Raw genomic sequence first — 19552 nt, 5'->3', positions numbered from 1 at the left:
CCAGTCCAGGGAAAAACACCGCTCTCCGGACCTGGGAATCCCTGTGCTTTTTACCACTAGGTCTCCAGCCCCTCACTTTCCCAGCCAACGCAGATCTCGCTCGGAGCCTATGTTTCTGAGCTCACAGGATATCCATCGTCAACCGTCCCTTTGCTCCGTAACATCCGGCCGCTTTCGATTGACGCGAGCAAGCCAGTGTCCGCTACCCCGCGATTGCGGACGCGCTATTCCCACGCCTCCTGGCATCCAGAACCCCCGCATAGTACGACAGGAGCCGCGTGTGGTGGAGCTGTCTAGAGGCAGAGCTAAGACTCTCTTATTGGTCGCTTAGCTTTCTCGAGGTCCTCAATTGGGAGATGTAGATGCACGGCTACATGTGGCTGGGAGAGCTTACGCAGAAGATCTGGCAATAGCGTTTGGAATTTGCGCTCGACCGACCCAGCTGGCAGGTTTCATCAACTCAAATGCACACTTACGTGGATTTGGCTCTCACATGAGCTGTCGAGTAATGCGGTGGAGGGACCAGATGGAGACGAGGCGCGATTGAACCGAACTGTGGCCGAGCCTGGGCAGGACGTTACCATTGCCATCCACGCCTTCAGTTCACCTGTCACTTGAACAAGTAAGATTTTTTGTCTTGGGTTATTTGCGGCACCGGCCGTGGCCGTTGTGTGCTGAGCAACGAGTCTCAGGAGATATTCTGTCGAAAGAAGCTAGAAGCCTGGCGCTGACCCCACCTAGCCGACCATCCTCCAAATCACCCCTCACACCATACTCAACGACGGTTTGCCTCGAACCATAATCCCTGAGCTGATTTACATGCGCTAGAGTCAGGCCACACCAACTTTCCTATTTCCGGCAATAGTTTTCGCCTTACCACGGATGCTTCGCGCTCGCGCTATGGTCGCTCCCACCCAGCCGATGCATCATGATCCAGCCATCATCCAATCCTCCTCCGTGTACCCCTCCAGAGCTCCACTGTACATGTGTACTTCTCTGATGATTGACCAATGAACAAGGTCCATCAGTGATCGTCCAACTCCGACGTGTTGAGCAGGAGACCTGGCTTGGCGTGGATGAACGGACGCATTGCCTGTAGCTTCCTGTAAGAAGGCGCGAATGTATCCGGACCCTGGCGAAGTGACATGTTGGTCTCCAGGTGGGGTTAAAGCGTTGACATCCTTTCGGCATTGACGACAAGTATATAAAGCGTACGTCTTCCTACGCATACAAGGACATTCACCATCAATCACATCTTCAATCAGCTACTACAGATAGTCTCAAATTCTACAACCTATCATACCCACTCAACATTACCAACATGCCTGAAATTCCCAAGGAGCAATGGGCGCAGGTCATCCAGAAGACCGGTGGACCCGTCGAGTACAAGAAGATTCCCGTCGAGCAGCCTGGCCCTGATGAGGTTCTGGTCAACATCAAGTACAGTGGTGTTTGCCACACTGACCTTCACGCTGTGAACGGCGACTGGCCTTTGGTGAGTACTTCTCTTCTTTGTACCGATGTCACGTTCTAATTATCTCTAGGCCACCAAGCTGCCTCTTGTAGGTGGTCACGAGGGTGCTGGTGTCGTTGTCGCACGAGGTGACCTCGTCACGGATGTAGAGATTGGCGATTATGCTGGTAAGTTCCCTCTTCTAGCGTGTACATTCTGGAGATACTTTCGAATACGAATACACATGTCCTTTGGAGTAATACTAACTCGTCACAAGGTGTCAAGTGGCTGAACGGTTCCTGCTTGGCCTGTGATTTCTGCCAGCAAGCGGACGAGCCCCTCTGCCCCAAGCCTCTTCTATCTGGATACACTGTCGACGGTACCTTCCAGCAATACTGCATCGCCAAGGCTGCTCACGTCGCCCGCATTCCCAAGGAATGTGATCTCGCCGCCATTGCTCCAGTCCTGTGTGCCGGTATCACTGTCTACAAGGGTCTGAAGGAATCAGGTGTCAAGCCCGGTCAATTCGCCGCCATCGTCGGTGCTGGTGGTGGTCTCGGTTCGCTTGCTTGCCAGTACGCAAAGGCTATGGGTGTACGAACAATCGCCATCGACACCGGCGATGAGAAGAAGAAGATGTGCACCGGAGAACTTGGTGCCGAGGCCTTTGTTGACTTCTCCACGAGCAAGAACCTTGTCGCCGACGTCCAGAAGGCAACACCCGATGGTCTTGGTCCCCACGTTGTCATCCTCGTTGCCGTCAACGAGAAGCCCTTCCAGCAAGCCGCCGAGTACGTCCGCCCACGCGGTACCGTCATCTGCATTGGTCTCCCCGCTGGCGCCTACCTGAAGGCACCCGTCTTTGAGACTGTCATCAAGATGATCAGAATCCAAGGTTCATACGTCGGTAACCGCAAGGACAGCTCAGAGGCTATCGAGTTCTTCCGCCGCGGCTTGATCAAGGCTCCGTTCAAGGTCGTTGGTCTCTCTGAACTCCAGATGGTGTATGACAAGATGAACAAGGGTGCTATCGCTGGACGCTATGTTCTGGACACATCGAAGTAGGGTGTTAGCTGCTACTAAAGCAATTGCAAATGTAATGTATATATCGAAAGTTATCTGTTAAACAATGTTTTGATTCCTTCCTATGCACATCCTCCTTGTCAAGAAACTTGAGGTATCGTAAAATATGACCCGTGCGTCCCAACACGCAAGTATTACAGCATGGATCGTTGCAGAAGTAGTGTATATGCCAGAAGTTCTGTCCCTCTCCATTATAAGACATCGCGGTGCCTCTCTGCCATTCTTCGACCTAGAACCCATCTTTCCCTCGTGCTCTTCTGCTCTTGCACGCAATCACTTTTCAGCCGCGCCAAACATGATCTTCTCCGTCAACTCAGCCGAGCCTGATCATTGAACAGTGGCACGGAACGGAGCCAAGCTCGCGAATGATGACGTAAGAGTGTTTGCTCGTTCGAGACCAACATCACTTCTCCGCATCTGCTATCGGAAGCGTACTAACACAGTAGCTCTTGTCCAGTACCGTCAGCCGAACGTCTTCCCAAGCCGCCTCATGTGCAGCCTCGTAGCCCTCAAGCTAATGCGCACCAGCACGGCGTCCTCTTTGTTCTCTTTGCCCTGCATGGACTAGTCGACATAGCGCGAGGTTCGCTCGAACTCCGCATTTGCTAATCTCTCTCTCAAGCGACCCACCTCTCCCCTTCAGTTCCACCACACGTACTATCCATATCTAGCACATATTGTTCCAACCGATCCATCATCCACCCCGATTGAATCGAGCCCGCAAACTGTGTCCCCTCTTGCCATCGAATGCACTTGCTCGCCGCGCTGGAATACTCTACACACCGTGTCTTTGCGCTCTCACCCAGTGTGACGCTGGTAGATGTAGAGCACTTGCCTGCAGCGTAGGAAAATTGGAGACATGTTGGTTTCGATTCGCAGATGAATTTGCATTTCTCAAAAGGGCCCGAGTCGTCGGGCTCTACGTCCATGGATAGGTTGTCCCAGTCGTCGAGTTTGGCGGAGAGGCGGGGGAGGATGTACTCTTTGAAGACGTCGCGGTGGAGGAGTTGGGTTTTGCCGTTTTGTTGGCGGGTTTGCTCGAAGGCCCATAGGGATTGGATGTCGGTTGGGCGCATGTGGTGGTAGGTGATGGGGGCGTAGCACCATGGTGTTCGGCCTATCTTCGATACGTTGTGGTCGAGTGATGATACTGGTTCGCCTTGGAAATGGGGGAATGCCCAGAACAGAGGGACGTTGACTTCGCGCAGAGCGGTGGCTAGTACCATGTCGCCGGCCCAGCTCTTGTTTGTGAATGCGTCGTATTCGGCGAGATTGGCGTTTCTTCGTTCTGTTACTTTGCGCATTGCGGTGGAAGAGAGAACGAAACCGGATCCGCCGTGTGCGAATAGTGTGTCGCCGATGTACATGTGCTTTCCCATATACATTGCCTGGTCAGGATCAAAATGGCTCAGGTACTGGAGTACATTCTGCCAAACCATGTAGGTGTCGGCTTCGATGAACACGAACCACTTCGCATTCGGACGGTATGTGAGTGCCTTATCCACCATGGGTAGAAATTTGAATCGATCAAGTTTCCACGACGGATTGTCTAGCGATCCTCCTGGTCCGCTTCCGAGATGCGTCGTGTTCTTCAAGCCCTCTCTTCCATGAGCCCTAAGGTGATCGTAGAGCTTAAACTCTGGTACTGAAGTTCTCAGTTCGTCACTGATGCCCTCGAAAACATCGTGTATTTGGTGACCGTCAACCTCCTCTCTCAAGTCGGAGTAGACAATGTAGTCTGGCACGCAGCGAAGTGTTGTTTCGAAGTGGACGGGTAACTTCTCAAGAACTTCAGTTGCACCTGTTCTGACAACTACCAGAACATCGTTTGCAATGGGCGAATCCGGACATATTGGGGTTTCGGCGCCTTGCGGGGTTTCCGTTGCGGGTGGTATCCTTGAGGCTGATGTGTCGTTGATGACTGATGGACGGAGGGCAATTCCGCGATGTTGTGGCAGAAGGAATCTGTACAGTAATAGGAAGCAGACTGCAATTACGAGAAGCACCGTGCGACGACTGCGCCTTCGAGTCAGTCCAACCGGAGAGTGATGTCTCCTGGGCGCATAATGCAGGCCTTTCTCATCCCGGAATGCGCGATGCATCTTGAATGATACCTAGGTATAGTGAAAAAAAAAGAAAGAAGACGACCCCCAAGAGGAAAGAATGCGAGGCAGAGCTGACATGCTGAAGGAGCGCCATTGTCCAAGATAATACATGAGCTGACACTTTTGTGGCGTAGTTTGCGGCTGGATGCCTGGTTCGTATTTCCTTTGTTCCCTCTTGGAGCGCTTGGGTATAACTCGCATATTGCGGCACAGGTTCCACCCCTGACTCGCTAAACACAGGGGAAAACGCCACGATTTTGCTAATTCGACCAATTGAATAAATCGCAAGATGGCGCGGTGGGTAAGGCGAGTCGCAACGTTGCTAAAATCATCTTCGTGTTTGGTATGTGGAGATGTGGTGTCGGTCGTTGCGAACCTGATCGACGAACTACTCATGGTCTTTGCGCGCACAGCGAAACATGTTTGACGGGCTCGCGCACGAAGAACCCCAGGGATTCAGGGAGATCATCCGGCGGCTCGACATGCAATGACGGCTGCAGCATACTGCGATCCTGCACCAACTGGGTGTGATGCAGTATCCTCGAAAAGGGGTAATGCGATGTGCACAATTGACTGTACGGCCGCAACCCACCCACATCTCCTCGCATCGACTAGATAGAACGCTGTGTTGATATATGAATGCCCTTTTACCGAATGTAGAGAGAAAAGACGAGATTGATCTCACTAGCAGGTGTGGCGTAAACAGCTAGTATTAGGGCTGAGTGACAGGTGGTACGGGCGGCCTAGCAATGACTAGCAGATGAAGCTACTTCATCACACCAAACGGAACTTTGCCGAAGCGAAGATTGGGTTTCGTACTAGTGGTTATGATCCGAGCGATATGCGAGTGAGATGTGTATGCATACGGCAGTTGCGAAAGGGAGTGAACCTGGGGTTCAAGCTGTCTCCTCGCCATCTACTAACGGGATAGAGAAATTGAGTATCCAATGGCTGATAGATTGTACACGCAAACAAGGCCAGATATTGACGGCGAGTTTGCACCAAGTTTTGCTCAAACAGAGGGTATATATTTACAAAAGTCCCGTTTATACCATTTGGCCTCCAAATACCACCCTTGTGGTCTTGCTATTAGTGATCGCATATATGCTACTCATGACATCGTTAGACAAGTATCCCATGCCGTGTAGAGATACGGAAAATCCAAACGCCTGCCTTTTGTGTATAGAAATGTGGTAGAACAAGGTGCCGAGTAATACAATCCTGGAAAGAAGAAGTCCGTGCTGAGGATGCTTAGAAGAAATGCTGTCCGCCGTACCCGTTCATTGCGGTAAGTGGGGGCTGAAGTAATGTGTGCGGTTGCTGCTGCTGAACAATGTTTGCAGGCACGTAGTGCGTCTGGTAAGGATGTTGTGGCATGCTGAAGTCTGCTACGAGCAGAGGGTTACCAAAGCCCGTCGGCCGCCGCTGTACTGGGGCAGGTGCAACCGAGACTTGCGGCATCTGCTGCTGAACGACGACCTGAGGCTGTTGCTGGTACACAACACTGCCTTCCTGCATGTGGCCATTCATCTGCTGCTGCTGTTGTGGGGGTGGCAGAGGTGGAGGTTGTTGCTGTGGCTTCTGGTCCTGGGTTTGCGGCGTATCCCAGCCCCACTTCTGCTTCAGCTCTGTATTGACGAAGCCTACACGCCAACCCGTCTCTTGCCTGATCTTGTCGAATATCTGGAGGACCTCTTCCTGCTCGCGTCGGTCTGTGAGCGGTTCAGCTGCGATGGCGAGGGAACGTAGCGCTACGCTGGCAACCCCGCGGTCTTTGACATGTGCACTGATACCGCAGATGAACTTGGAATTTTGCTCGAGCATGGCCCACATGTCGGGTTCGCTAGGGCCTTGCAGCGGGTTGATCTGCGCGAGCAAGACAAGGGATGTATGGTAGAAGAGCCGCGCTATTATCGATGCTCTCTTGATTAGCCAGACTTCGGGGAACGCTGAACCGGATATTGTTTGTCCGGGGTACAGATACGCCATTGGGTGCATGGTGCGTGGTATGTTCTCGTTCCACCTGTCAGTCATGTCTTTGAGCCGAAGCCACTCGTTGTGCCGTTCCTGCAAGGTCTGCCTGGCGACTTCCTGGTTGCGCGGTATCGATGCACGGAAGTTGCATATCCTTGCAACGACATAGAGGATACGATGGGTCCAGACTTCTTCCTTGCCTGACTCAGTCTCTGGTGTAAAGTCCATCTCGATGCCCCATTCGTCGGGGTCCCAAGCGACCTGCCAGTTGAAGTGCAGACAGCTCAAGATCTCCATGCCGACGTTCAGCCAGAAACAGGCGGCTCCGATGCCTGTTGACCTAGCATTCCAGCGGCACTCTTTGATCAGAGCACGAGCTCCCGCGATATGGTTCATCCGTTGTAGCGCACGTTCTCCCATGATTTCGTAAACGTTGAGGATTACCGCCGTGGTGGCACATAGAATGGTATCGCGGTCGGGATCCTGCAGAGAGTGCAGAAGGTCTCGTGTGGCTACGTCGTAATAGTGGAGTGCTTTCTCCTCGCTGTACTTGGGATTAACAAGGGCGAGATGTCGTGCACCGCATGCGAGGAAGGCGTGTAAGAGCATAGGTTCGTTGAGCGCATGGAAGGGTAGTAGACGTGAGAAGTGCTTGTGTGCGTCCATGCTGTCCATCCAAATGCCAATTTCCTCGACAAAAACCTGCATGTATAAGACCTCTTCTTGGCTCTTCAGGTAGTCGCGCGTGGGGAGAGGTCCGGGACTGGCCGAATGCTCCATCGTGTATGGGGACGGTGTTGGGCCGTTTGAGAAACTCGATACTATAGAGTCAGCACGGTCAGCTGGAATGGACTGTTGACTTACTTGAACGCCCGTGTTGGTGCTGGGTCCGCTGTTGGTCGAAGTTGTAGGTGAGTTGCGCTTGCTGGTACGACTCCTGTGCGATGCCCTGGATGGGAGGAATGTGCTGGCGCGACGAAGCTGGCGGTCCCATGCCAAAGCCGTTGCTGCCCATATGAACATGTGCGTCCATGTCCTCTACTGGATACATTTCTCGCCCGCCCACGTATTCCGAAGCAATAGTCCGTGACTCGTCCATGAAAGCGATCTGATAATCGATGCCTTGGGGGATCAGGTATGCATTCCGCTCGCAGGTGGTGTCGAGGAAGTTGAGCTTCTTGCCCCAATTGCACTCGCGCTGTGACTTGAGGCAGTTGTTGCAGGTCGGTTTGGTCTCATCGCACTTGAGATGGCGCTCTCTGCATGTCAGGCAGCCGGTACGAGTCCTCTTAGGCTTGTCGTCGGGTGTGGCATCGCTGGCTCTCTTTCTCGAGGGCAATGGCTTGCTCGTGGGCGAGTCATTGTTGGAGGGTGGTGTCGCGGTGTTGGCCATGCTGACGCTCGCTCGGGGACAGGCGTTGCGCCGTCGCTCGCCGTGGCAGGGCGATCACGACCCCGTAACAGGGCGCGCAGTGGGCCAAGTCTGTCGATCCCTCCACTTCGATTTCGTGGTCAATCGTCGAGTAGTCGCGGTGGAAGATGTGGGGTTGGTCGAGGACCGCCGTAATCTGACAGCTCGGTTGCGACGGGACGCGACGCAGCAACGTAGATTCGCAAGATTCGCAGTAGGGCGGCTGCAATGGCAGTGTTTGAATGACAGTGGAAAGAAACACAAAGGCGTGGGTCCGTCGTCGTGGTGCGAATGCAAAAGTGTCGGAGAGGGCGCAGGGATAGGAGGTCTTGGTGAATTGGCCGTCGAGAGGGCGTGTGCAGGCGTTCGGTCGCGGATGATATGCAGGAACACGCGCAGTCTAGGTGGAGGGGTGGGCGAGGAAAGTCATGGGAGTCGAGGGTGCTTTTGGCGGGACAGAAGCAAACAAGTAGCAGCAGCGAGTCGTGAGGAAAGGCGGAATATTGGATTATACCTGAGCGGGCTGGCGTACATGCAGGCGATGACGAACGATAGGAGATGGTGGACGTCCTGGCAGGGAGCGTCGCAAGGGCAGGTGCACGCGAGGGCTGGGGACCGAGGCGCCTGTAACGTTGACAGCTGCACGCTGAAACAAGACGCTGTCCGGGTTTTCGGTCGTCAGCGTCTGGACAGGTGGACGAGTATCACGACGATCCCGCGATAAAAGACGGCAGAGCTGGACAGAATGCGCCTTCGGGGAGACGTCTGGGCCTTGGTGTGCGCCATTCCGGGGTGCGACGCCATGATGCGCGCGCCCTCCCGGTAATGATGCGCGCGCCGGCTTGGATGCGTCGTGACATTCGGCGACGTAGCATGGAAACTCTTCTTCCCGTCCCGCGGACCCTCGATTGCTGTGCATCATTGCTGTAGCGAGCCCTATTGCCCAGTGCACTAGCTTTCTCGTGGCAGTTCGTGCGAAGAGCTACCATCGTGGCGCAGGCAGCATCTTGGCACGACCCCAGCGCTGCTGAAGAGATACACACCTGGGCACATTTCGCACCTCTGTAGATGATGCCCAACCGGCTTGTGCAGGTGCGTTGCGCCCGAGCAGCTTCGACGCTCCATGGCATGCTGACTGGCTGCACTTCCACTCGTCTAATCTTGTAGAGTTTTGCGAACAAGCTCAAGACCAGAATAGATCCTTGTCCGTCTCGGCAATCTTTGCAGTGTCACAGCACCTGCCACCCTGGAACACCTGCCGGCGCCTCCACACGCACTCCTAAGCTGAGAGGAAACGAACACTCCTTCTTCCATACCAGTCAACATGGCTGTTTCGTACTTCTGCTGCAGCAATCGAATAAACCTCAGCTCGCTAGTACCGAGCATCGTCTGAGAAGGGAACGCCCAGCAGGCAGCCGTTTCAAGCGCGCATGTACCTGTCGTTCGCGTTGTATACCCGACAATCAACCGCTCATCACTGGCCCCACCATCGCTTCTCGACGATCGTCTCTCGTGCCGGCCTGCCCGAAACTAACACCTCAGCTTGCCCATGGCCCTGGAGCGCCAAACCGCCACGCTCCCACCAGCACAGCCCACTGCCATTCTCCGCGGCCATGCCTCGCACATCCACGCAACTTTGTTTGTTCGCCAGAACAGTCGTTTGTTGACGGGCGACGCAGATGGCTGGGTCGTTCTCTGGAATGTTCAGACGAAGCGACCAACTGCTGTCTGGCCAGGTCACGATGGCCCCATCCTAGGCTTCGCCCAATGGGGAGATGCAAAGATCGTAACGTGCGTGTCACTGTAGCAAACTACCAATCACCCTATGACTAGCCCACGTCTGCCTGTCGAGCTCTACTAACGTCAGATCGCGGACACAGACATGGACGAGACAACAGAATAAGAGTCTGGCGACTTGCACCCGAAGACGAGACAGAGAAACTTTCATCAACATTACCTGAAGATGGGAACCGAGAACATACGCCCAAACCGTGGCTTCTTCATTCGCTTCCCGTCAACACTCTCAACTTCTGCACTTTCTCCATGGGTTATCAGCATCCTCCAGCCTCCATTTCAGAGGATGATTCCATCTTTGTGGCAGTCCCGTCAACGGACGACAAGGTTATCGACGTGTATAGCTTTCCTGGCGAGCTACTCAAGGTCAGGATCCCACAGATACGAACCGTCGAAACAGGCATGGTTATGGCCGTGCAATTTGTTCGCAATAGAGCCACGCAAAGACTTCTCCTGCTCGCAGGGTATGAAGGCGGAGTCACTGCAGCATTCAAGCTGGCTGAAGAACACCCCGACACGAGCGTAGGAACCGCCCAGCTTGTTTACCTTAGTCAACCCCATTCTCAGCCAATTCTGTCGTTGGACGCTTCGCCAGAGGGCGACTTTTATTACACATCCTCGGCAGATGCTATAATAGCCAAGCATCAGATACCGGAGTTGCCATCCATTCCAGGTAAAGAAGACAATGAGCTATCTGTACCGTCTTCGGATCCTTTCACAAAGCAAAATGTTGATCAGGCGAGCTCCAAGAAAGCGACACCCAGCGGTCTATCTTCACTGCTTTCGTCGGCCGCACCGCTACCGAAGTTCAAGCCTGCTCCGCCAGTCCAGAAAGTGGTCAGCCTACAAGCCCCGTACAAAACAACAGACACCAAACACGCAGGTCAACAGTCGCTCCGTGTCCGCTCGGATGGCAGGCTTCTGATTACCGGTGGTTGGGACTCACGGATCCGCATATACAGCACCAAGACGCTCAAGGAAGTTGCCGTGCTAAAGTGGCACGAGGAAGGTGTCTACTCCACTGCATTCGGTGAGATTCTTACACAAGATGAGATAGGGTGCGGAGATGGGGCTGTCAACAAGCGGCAAAGAGACCGTGAGGAGCAGTCGAAGCTTAAACACTGGGTCGCTGCAGGAGCTAAAGACGGGAAAGTCAGTTTGTGGGAAGTGTTCTGAGTTGCTGTGTGGCCTTGTCATGAGATTTGGAGTACGCCGACCGTCCCATGATGACGCATGTATACAAATAGATGTATTGTAGTATAAAATGGCACGTTAATAGCAATCTACCAAGCAACTGTCAGAGTCGGTGGTGCTGATGGATAGCGAATCGGAGGTGATGGTGCGCCGGCGTGGCTTCCCCACAAGAAGCCGAGGCATAGCGACCGGGGAAGTGGGCCTGCGATGTCACCGTCCATCGTCGCGACGCTTCACGCCTGCTTCACCATGTCGTAGCAACAGTGCCAACGTGGACTGACACGAAATCAAAACACCCGAAAAAGTCCATCTCCCGAGATCGATTCCTAAACGCGTCCTTCCCATGCGATACGCGCTTTCCGCCGCACCCTTTCCCTAAGGAGACGCTCCTTGCATATCCCACATCCGCATTCCAATCAGCATGGCCTCCTCAGACGAGGACCGGAAGTCCTCCACCGCGCGCCCCTCCAGCCCCGAACAAGCTCCCGATCTCAGCATCACGGCCGACGACAATGTCTACCTGCACGCAGCCGGCTACAACGAATCGCCCGACCGCGGCCTTATACACAGCTTCGCGCGCTTCCGATCCTCGCCGCTCGATTTCATTCGCGAAGTCTCGCTACACTTCTCAGGGACAGGATGGAGGTCTTTTGACGATCACATTGGGCAGCCAGAGTTCTACCCGGGCTTTAGCGAGGATATGAAGGCGAGGGTGTTGAGCAACCCAATGCTCGTCGCCAAAGTGCGCGAGTTGGCGAACAAGAGGGTAGAGGTTGAGGCGAAAGAAGGGCTTTTGGGCGAGGATGCGATGCATGGGGTTGGTGTCGGCGAGAAAGATAAAAAGGCAAAGAGGAGGGTGCAAATTGAGGAATCGCTTATGCAAGTCAGCGAGGGCTGGACGGATTCCATGATCTGCAAGATGGAAAGCAAAGGCTTCATAAGAGGTGCATACTATTTCGCCACACAACTCTTGACAAGAGCATACCACCAGGGCGTCCACGTCTCGAGCGAGGAAGTGCTACGCCTGCGCGCTGTCGCCGAGAAGGCAGCGAAAGACAAGCACTCCATCATCTTCCTTCCGTGTCACCGCTCGCACGTAGACTACGTCTCGCTACAAATCATCTGCTATCGGCTGGGACTCGCTTTGCCCACAGTCGTGGCTGGTGATAACCTCAACTTCCCAGTCGTCGGGTCCTTTCTACAGCATGCCGGCGCTATGTGGATACGAAGGAGCTTCGGGGACGATCAGCTGTACATTACACTTGTACAGTCCTATATCGATACCCTGCTGCAATGTGGATACAATTTGGAGTGCTTCGTAGAAGGAGGGAGGAGCCGTACAGGCAAGCTCCTGCCGCCCAAGTTCGGCATACTGAGCTATATGCTCGATAGTATCGCGAGCGGCAGGGTGGAGGACGCGATTATTTGCCCGGTATCGACGCAGTACGATAAGGTCATCGAGGTTGAGTAAGTCTTTCGAGCAGCTTGATACGAGAAAGAATACTAACACACCCCAGCTCATACATTAGCGAACTCCTCGGTCAACCCAAACCCAAAGAAAACCTCATGGACTTTCTGTCCGCTTCCAGCGTCCTCTCCCTTAAACTCGGCCGCGTCGACGTCCGATTCCACGAGCCGTGGTCACTCAAATCCTTCATTAATCAGCAACGCGAACGCTTCTCTAAACTTCCCCAGCAACTCGATACCAAAGAAGACCGACTCCGCCTCCTCCGCACACTGGGCTACAAAGTTTTGTCAGAGATCAACGACGTCTCAGTTGTGATGCCCACCGCTCTCGTTGGTACCGTCTTACTAACATTAAGAGGCCGTGGTGTAGGCAAATCAGAACTCATCCGCCGAGTCGAATGGCTCAGCGACCGGGTGCGAGCACAAGGTGGCCGTGTAGCACACTTTGGCAATCTCCCCACTAGCGTTGTCGTCGACCGCGCTTTAGAAGTTTTGGGACCTGGGCTTGTTGGCCTGGTCCCCGGATTACCAGAAGACACATTCTACGCCGTGGACAGGTTCCAACTCTCCTTCTACAGGAATATGACCATTCATCTCTTCATCTTACAAAGTCTGGTCAGCGCAGCACTATACACACATGTAAAGCAGGGTGGTGGCCCGGAGTATCAACGCATGTCTTACGGCGATCTACGTGCGCAGGTGCACTTCCTCTCACAACTCTTCCGCGGAGAGTTCATCTTCCCCACCGAAGGTCTAGATAATAACCTCGCCAAAACACTTGAGGGACTAGAAAAAGACGGTGTCATCACCATGTCACGATCAAAAACCGAGCTGGGCGAAGAAACGGTGGACTTCATCGAATTATCACCTGCTGAACGGACCCAAGGACGCGAAAACTATGACTTCTACTGTTTCCTCATCTGGCCGTTTATCGAAGCTGCATGGCTTGGTGCCATCAGTCTGATGATGCTCACTCCCCTCTCGTCATCCGCTACTACATCACCGTCTTCATGGCTCGACCTCAAGAAAGTTCAAGATCGCGCACAAGTCCTCGGCAAGACTCTCTACCACCAGGGCGACCTTTCCTACTTCGAGGCTGTAAATAAAGAAACACTGAAGAATGCGTACACGCGCTTCCAGGAAGAAGGCATGATTCTTGTTACCAAGTCCAAAGATAAGACGCCCGCCACTATCAGACTAGCAGAGGAGTGGACTCCCCAAAGAGGGTCGAACGGCGGCATCATCGCCGATGGACCATTATGGCGCTTCGCTGAGCGCATTAGTGCTTCGCGAAGAGAAGGCAAGAATCGGCGCGATGGAGCGACAGTTCAGACGAGGGTCTTGGCGCTGGCGGATCTAGTTGGTGAGAAGCTTTGGGAGGATGCAGTGTTTGATAGAAAGGAGTTGGATGGTGATGAGGTGGGTGCTGTCGAAGGGAAGGCAAAGAGCATGCGGAAGAGAGGGAACATGGCGCGGCTTTAGTTTGCTTGTTGAATCATTCGTCATGTACTTTAGCTTTGGGAGATATACCATTTGATTGTTCGTCTCATTTCATGGGTATAAAAGCTCCGCTTCTGCTCATGATGTTCTTCTCGATCAGGGAGACGAAGCATGGACCGTGATGTAAGTCGCGAGGTTCTATACGTCCAACACATCGCCAACAGTGGTTGTATGCGAATACAAGAACATATACTCCTGTTGTACAACAGTAAATGGACGGCCGGATACCTACGCATCACTCGTGGTGTTTAGTCGTTCCTACGAAACAGCCATGAGTTCTCGTGAAGACCTTACATATGCCTCACTTCCCTATCTTGAGTGTATGTGGCGCTCAAAAGTCGGTAAGACACCCGTCTTACTCCAAGGGGTGACGCATAGTTATTCTCTCAACCCAAGGTGATATTGACGCTAGGTAACACCGGGGCCTCGAGAATGAGGTTTTGTGACTGGGCTTCGTATAAAGCTGCCTCATATATCCTCTCTCAGTACCATATCTCCTCCCTTCTTTCGTCAACAGCACCCCCGCTTGCTGAAACGTACAGTCAACCACACCAGTAAGCTGATTCTGTTCTTCCCTTTGTTCGACAAGATACTGATAGTAATCGCAGCTACACGGACGATATGCCTAGCTGTCCACGTTACACCAAAGAGCAGTTGCTCGACATGCTCCAAAAGCAGATCCCCAATGCCATAGTAAAACTTCCAAGACCAGATGCCTTCACATTCCGGTCGTTGCCGGACGGAAAGTCACAGCTCTGCATTGGCACCTACGTCGAAGGACTGAGTGACCCCACCACAGATGAGTTTTGGGTTGGCTGTGGCGGCACAGCGAAGCCCTGGTTGACCTTTGACATCGGTAAAAAAGACCAAGTCTTCCATGGTGATGCATTCTTCAAGAAGATGACCAAGAGCGGACAAGTCTATTTGTTCGGTGATGGGCTCAAGGCTATAGTCGCCTTTGTCTTTGTCTACTGCGACAAGATGGAAGAATTCTGCGACTTTCAATTTGGCAAGGGCTTCAACATCCTGATCGAAAAACTCAGGTACATGTTCCCTGAAGTCGAGGAGAGCGCTCTGTCTGGAAACGGCACGGAAGACGCCGGTAGTGTCTCTGCTAAAATCTCAGACGCGGACGCAGACGTGGTCAAGACTCTCGATGACGACCAATCTGCAGGGGAGAAGCCCGAGGAACAACTTGTGAAACCGTTGGACGATGTCCTCCCTAAGAAGCCCAAGAAGCGAGCGCTCAGCGTCGACACCGACACCGACGAGCACTCGGTGGAGAGGAAGCTCCGCGTTGAGTAGGCACTCGACTTTGCGCTATGCTATTGTAAGTTACTCAATCTTGTTACGGACTGCATACAAACACTAATCGTTCTCCCAGGCTGCCGAGAGCTGGGAGTGGGGAAAAGTGATCGATGGCTAAGAAGCTTCCCTACCATACTAAAAGTTGGTGAAGCGAACTGAGATGGGTCCTGTGGCTGGAAGAAGATATGACTATTGCAGAGGTCTCATGGAAGGAGCCTTACTAATGATTCATCATTCTCAATTAGGGTAGCTCTGAATTCCATGACTTCGAAAGATGCCAATTGCATTCAAACCATCTTCTCCCTCTCTTCAGTTCTTTCGTGCTTTCACCGTATACACGGTAACAACCGAACACTCTGGAGTCTCTATTGATGCCAGTCTTCTGATTTGTTTGTTATCATTGCAGTGTAGTCTGCAAACCCGTTCGACTATTTCTTGTCTGAGGGAAGACAGCTATCATGGTTGGTTGGTAAGAACTGCCTAAATTACGATGCGCGTTGAGCTTGGTCTAGACAGAGCACGACGACTGCAGTCAGGGAATGCAGAGGAATGATCCAGACTGAATAGAGTCTCTCCAAGAAATCTCAACACATTTCAAATCTCCAGGGCTGTTGCTTCGTTCCCGTACTCCTGTGTCGTGACCTTGTAAAGTCTCCATGTAGTGACTGCGACTCAATCACGGTCGCTTGGGGAAGATACTCGATAGTCGCAATTGCATGTCGCGCTTGATACTTAGCTTTCCGGATATGTAGATAATCGCTATACCGTCTCCAGTTCGCGGCTTCCAGAGACGCGACGAGTGACATCACGCAAGCACGCGTTCAGCGCTACGCCGAAAACAGAAAGATGCCTGCTTAGCGCGTCACGCTTTCAGCGGGATGATGCGCCCCGCCATCTCAATTCCACGCAAGCAGGATAGTGCAGAACGCCCGCTCGGCAACCATGATGGACTCCGAGGATGTGCTGGATCTATACGACATTGCTGTCTTACTCAACTATGAACGGAACACTACGGAACCTCGGCTTCGACACACGAAATTGAGAGAAGTCGCTTTCCCGGGTACACAACCGAAGACGGTCGCACTCAGCAGTCCAATCGACCAAGGCTGGAACAACAACGCGTCGACTTGGATCGTATTGGATCAGCAGCAGACCAACGATCCCGATGCCCCAGACTTGCCCACGGAATTCCTCCCACCGAACAAACGCAACGATAGCGCACTCTCCAACGAGCAACTAGAGACGTTATTCCATCAAGCACGCAATCACGATGGCTGTTACCAGGCGATTAGTCTGCTTCAGATCTTCTTTGCACTGTTCTCCGAAGACACAAAGTTGAGGGTGAGACATGCGCCTAGTGGTAAGCAGCCAGGCATGTCTTATACGACAACAGTCAGTAGTCGTGTCATTGTCGAAGAGTCCTTCCGTGACCCAAAGTTTACCACGGCTATCTGCGTACTCCCACAGGGCGCAATGTTTGTCAGTGGGCACCAGCCACGACTGCTGCATGCCGTCGTAGGTTTCTCTCCGCTCGATAGCGACACGGTTCGATCCTTCTTCGATCTCTCATCCATGCAGTTCGGCGATATAGGACGCGGACCTGGGCCGAAGGGAAAGCAGCTGTTCGCTCTGGATACCCCCGAGGAGTTTGCCCTGCGTTTCAGTATGTTGGCTAAGGGTGCAGATCCTAGCAAGAGCGACCGCACTCTAGCGATCAGTGGTACACCTGTAGACGATTGGCTATGGGAAGTGGCGATGAGGACGAAAAAGAGGTGGATGAATAGAGCGACGGAGAAATGGTGTGGTCACTGTGGAGCACCAGGTGCCAAATCCAAGTGTGCTGGATGCGGCGAGGCGTACTATTGCGGCAAGGACCATCAAAAGTCAGCTTGGGGATATCATAAAGGATATTGCGGGAAGCCTTGATGGAAGTTCTGACGAACGCAGAACCTGCAAATTAACGGACATCTCGTAGAACGTCTTAAACTTGGTGGGTCATATAACAGGGGGGGTATAATTCATCAACACTAGAGTTGTACCTAGAGTTGTACTGCACTTCAAATGTACATCCATCTCTCCATCCACTGTACGGCACGCAGTATCAGACTGTGCAAGACAGCACAAAGACATGAACTGCTTTCCAGGACGATGGTCATATCATCCACGACCGAATGCAACACTACTGTACTCACATCCTCCCACTCGGCAACTCATTAATGGTGGCTGGAACTGGCGGCGACATAGCTGGGGAGTACTGCGGTACAGGGCTCACTGGCCCGTCCGAATAGTGCGGGTTCGCCTGCACAGGATTCACAGCACCTGATATTTTCTCCGGCATCGCATAGCCACCCTGCTGCGTAGCATACGCAGACTGAGCATTGGGGTCATAGAAATGTTGCGCGGGTTGCTGTGCGTTCGGATCGTACTGACCGTAGTGCTGTTGGTGTTGAGGCGGTGGAGACGGCATCTGTTGCATGTGTTGCTGAGGGACGGGCTTCTGCTCGTGATAGTACTGGACACCGGCTGGTGGAGCTTGAGGTGCGGTGGGTGGCTGCTGCATGTTGTTGTTGACGGTGGTATTGTTCTGTTGCTTCTTCTTGCGGCGAAGAAGGAAGAAGACTCCGAGAACTACAGCGGCTAGAAGAGCGACGCCGCCGATTACTCCACCGGCGATTGCGCCTACTGGAGTTGACTTCTTGGAATTGTTGGAATTGTTGGATTCGTTGGAGTTGTTGGAGTCGTTGGAATCTTCGTTACCAGAGGAAGGTGTAAGGTCAAGTGGTGCATCTGAGGGACGACCGGAAGCGGTACGTGAGAGTGGAGTGAAGGACAGAGAGATTGGGGTATTCGAGGATGAGCCAGTGTTAGGGGAGGTTGATGAATCTTGGAAGTGTGTTGTCAGTCAATGCTTCATCAAGGTTAGACAGATTGCATACCTTGGTCTGGGGTGGTTACTAAGATCCTTCCTCCCGTTTCCGTCTTAGCATCGCACCAGTAGTTGGTCAATGGTGAAGGGTCATTGATATCTGTTGCCAGCTCCCAGTAGCTGCAAGTTAAGTTTGAGCCTCCACTGCGATGCCATGTTAGTATACAATATCCAGGCGACCAGGAGCCAGAACGCACCAGAAGACTGATGTAGTCGGATACACAACGTAATCGCTCTCACAAGAAAAGAACTCGCAAAGAGATTCTGGCGCACAGATCTTGTAAAGGCTACCTGATGTTGCGATGACATGACCCTCGTTATTTGCGGTGATGGTGTCATCTAAGACTTCTTAGCAACAATCGAGCAGCCATGTAGGTAATCAATCTTACACAGTGTACTCGAGCCATACATGCCCGTGGAAATATATCCAAGGGTAGTAACATCCCTAACAGCCAGTGCTACAGCTGTTGCAGCAGGGGCGGGCGTGACAGCAGGCGTCGGTGCCCGTATCATAGCAGTGCTCCCATACTTTGCGGAAAAGAGAACGACCAGCAACGAAGAAAGCCTGGTATATGCCATGACGTTTCAGACCCGAGAAATTACAAAACGAGGAACAGAAAGCACCCTTAAGGAAAGAGCAGGGCCCTATAAGCTAAGTACTCATACCTAGGTACGTTGAGCTACGTACAATGAGAAAGACATTGCGCCGTAAGGCGTGCAGCGACCCGCTGGGGCTTGCCGGCTGCGGCCACACATACGAGGAGAGCGTATTGAAGGCTGATCAGCTGAGAATTTGTGCATTTGGGTTCCATGAAAGCGTTCGGTTGGACGTGCTTGTTGTACATGCAGGATTGCTGCAATACTTGCACCACACCTACGCTTTTCCTGCTCATTCTTTCCGTTACTGCATCATCTCAAGCACAGTTGTTCAGTATTTCCACAAGGTGTTCGTCTTGACGCTAGACGCAATGGTGACCGCTGCAGGGACAACGGATGTGTAGCTAGCATGGGGTAGCGAGCTGAAGAAGAAAGAAACAATCCGCCTCGCTTGTGTAGCGCCGCGATAGGCTGTAAACAAGCCGCTTGCAGCCATCACCACCGTGCGCTTTACCTCTTTAATATGAACACCAGGCACGTCGGATGTCTTGGTCGCCAGATAATCTCACCGGAAAGCCATGTGTTGTGCGACGCGGCAGAGTCGCATGTAGATCCCCATCGTGGCCGTGAACTGCCGAGGTAGGGTTTGAGGCGCAATAATTAACAAGCCTTCTCATGTCCCAAATGACAGCTGCAAGTGATGAGCTTGTGCACGATCGTATCGTTGGGAGTCTTTTGGT

General features: G+C 52.9%; 8 protein-coding genes across 8 annotated transcripts; 5 read left to right on the top strand and 3 right to left on the bottom strand.

Annotated features, from left to right (window-relative positions):
* Positions 1-1321: 1321 nt before the first annotated feature.
* On the top strand, positions 1322-2518 carry ADH1 (alcohol dehydrogenase; the record flags this gene model as incomplete). Its single annotated transcript, XM_049377645.1, has 3 exons — positions 1322-1495; positions 1545-1641; positions 1731-2518. 3 exons carry the CDS (start codon positions 1322-1324, stop codon positions 2516-2518), a joined length of 1059 nt encoding a protein of 352 aa, XP_049232686.1.
* Positions 2519-3153: 635 nt separating this feature from the next.
* J4E87_006039 (uncharacterized protein) lies at positions 3154-4842 on the bottom strand (the record flags this gene model as incomplete). Its single annotated transcript, XM_049377644.1, has 2 exons — positions 3154-4457; positions 4761-4842. The coding sequence occupies 2 exons, from the start codon at positions 4840-4842 to the stop codon at positions 3154-3156; spliced, it is 1386 nt and encodes a 461-aa protein (XP_049232685.1).
* A 1050-nt stretch (positions 4843-5892) lies between these two features.
* On the bottom strand, positions 5893-8008 carry J4E87_006038 (uncharacterized protein; the record flags this gene model as incomplete). Its single annotated transcript, XM_049377643.1, has 2 exons — positions 5893-7436; positions 7480-8008. The coding sequence occupies 2 exons, from the start codon at positions 8006-8008 to the stop codon at positions 5893-5895; spliced, it is 2073 nt and encodes a 690-aa protein (XP_049232684.1).
* Positions 8009-9575: 1567 nt separating this feature from the next.
* On the top strand, positions 9576-10996 carry J4E87_006037 (uncharacterized protein; the record flags this gene model as incomplete). Its single annotated transcript, XM_049377642.1, has 2 exons — positions 9576-9817; positions 9907-10996. 2 exons carry the CDS (start codon positions 9576-9578, stop codon positions 10994-10996), a joined length of 1332 nt encoding a protein of 443 aa, XP_049232683.1.
* A 439-nt stretch (positions 10997-11435) lies between these two features.
* On the top strand, positions 11436-13963 carry J4E87_006036 (uncharacterized protein; the record flags this gene model as incomplete). Its single annotated transcript, XM_049377641.1, has 2 exons — positions 11436-12481; positions 12532-13963. 2 exons carry the CDS (start codon positions 11436-11438, stop codon positions 13961-13963), a joined length of 2478 nt encoding a protein of 825 aa, XP_049232682.1.
* Positions 13964-14602: 639 nt separating this feature from the next.
* On the top strand, positions 14603-15286 carry J4E87_006035 (uncharacterized protein; the record flags this gene model as incomplete). The annotated part of the gene is made up of 1 exon (XM_049377640.1): positions 14603-15286. The coding sequence occupies one exon, from the start codon at positions 14603-14605 to the stop codon at positions 15284-15286; it is 684 nt and encodes a 227-aa protein (XP_049232681.1).
* A 945-nt stretch (positions 15287-16231) lies between these two features.
* On the top strand, positions 16232-17274 carry J4E87_006034 (uncharacterized protein; the record flags this gene model as incomplete). Its single annotated transcript, XM_049377639.1, has 2 exons — positions 16232-17172; positions 17265-17274. 2 exons carry the CDS (start codon positions 16232-16234, stop codon positions 17272-17274), a joined length of 951 nt encoding a protein of 316 aa, XP_049232680.1.
* Positions 17275-17477: 203 nt separating this feature from the next.
* Positions 17478-18622, bottom strand: J4E87_006033 (uncharacterized protein; the record flags this gene model as incomplete). Its single annotated transcript, XM_049377638.1, has 4 exons — positions 17478-18076; positions 18226-18335; positions 18489-18502; positions 18614-18622. The coding sequence occupies 4 exons, from the start codon at positions 18620-18622 to the stop codon at positions 17478-17480; spliced, it is 732 nt and encodes a 243-aa protein (XP_049232679.1).
* Positions 18623-19552: the final 930 nt, after the last annotated feature.

The sequence above is a fragment of the Alternaria ethzedia genome, assembly GCF_023757985.1.
Source record: "Alternaria ethzedia strain BMP 0044 chromosome Unknown scaffold_13, whole genome shotgun sequence".
Classification (NCBI taxonomy): Eukaryota; Fungi; Ascomycota; class Dothideomycetes; order Pleosporales; family Pleosporaceae; genus Alternaria; species Alternaria ethzedia.
This window is presented reverse-complemented; position numbering and strand designations above follow the sequence as displayed.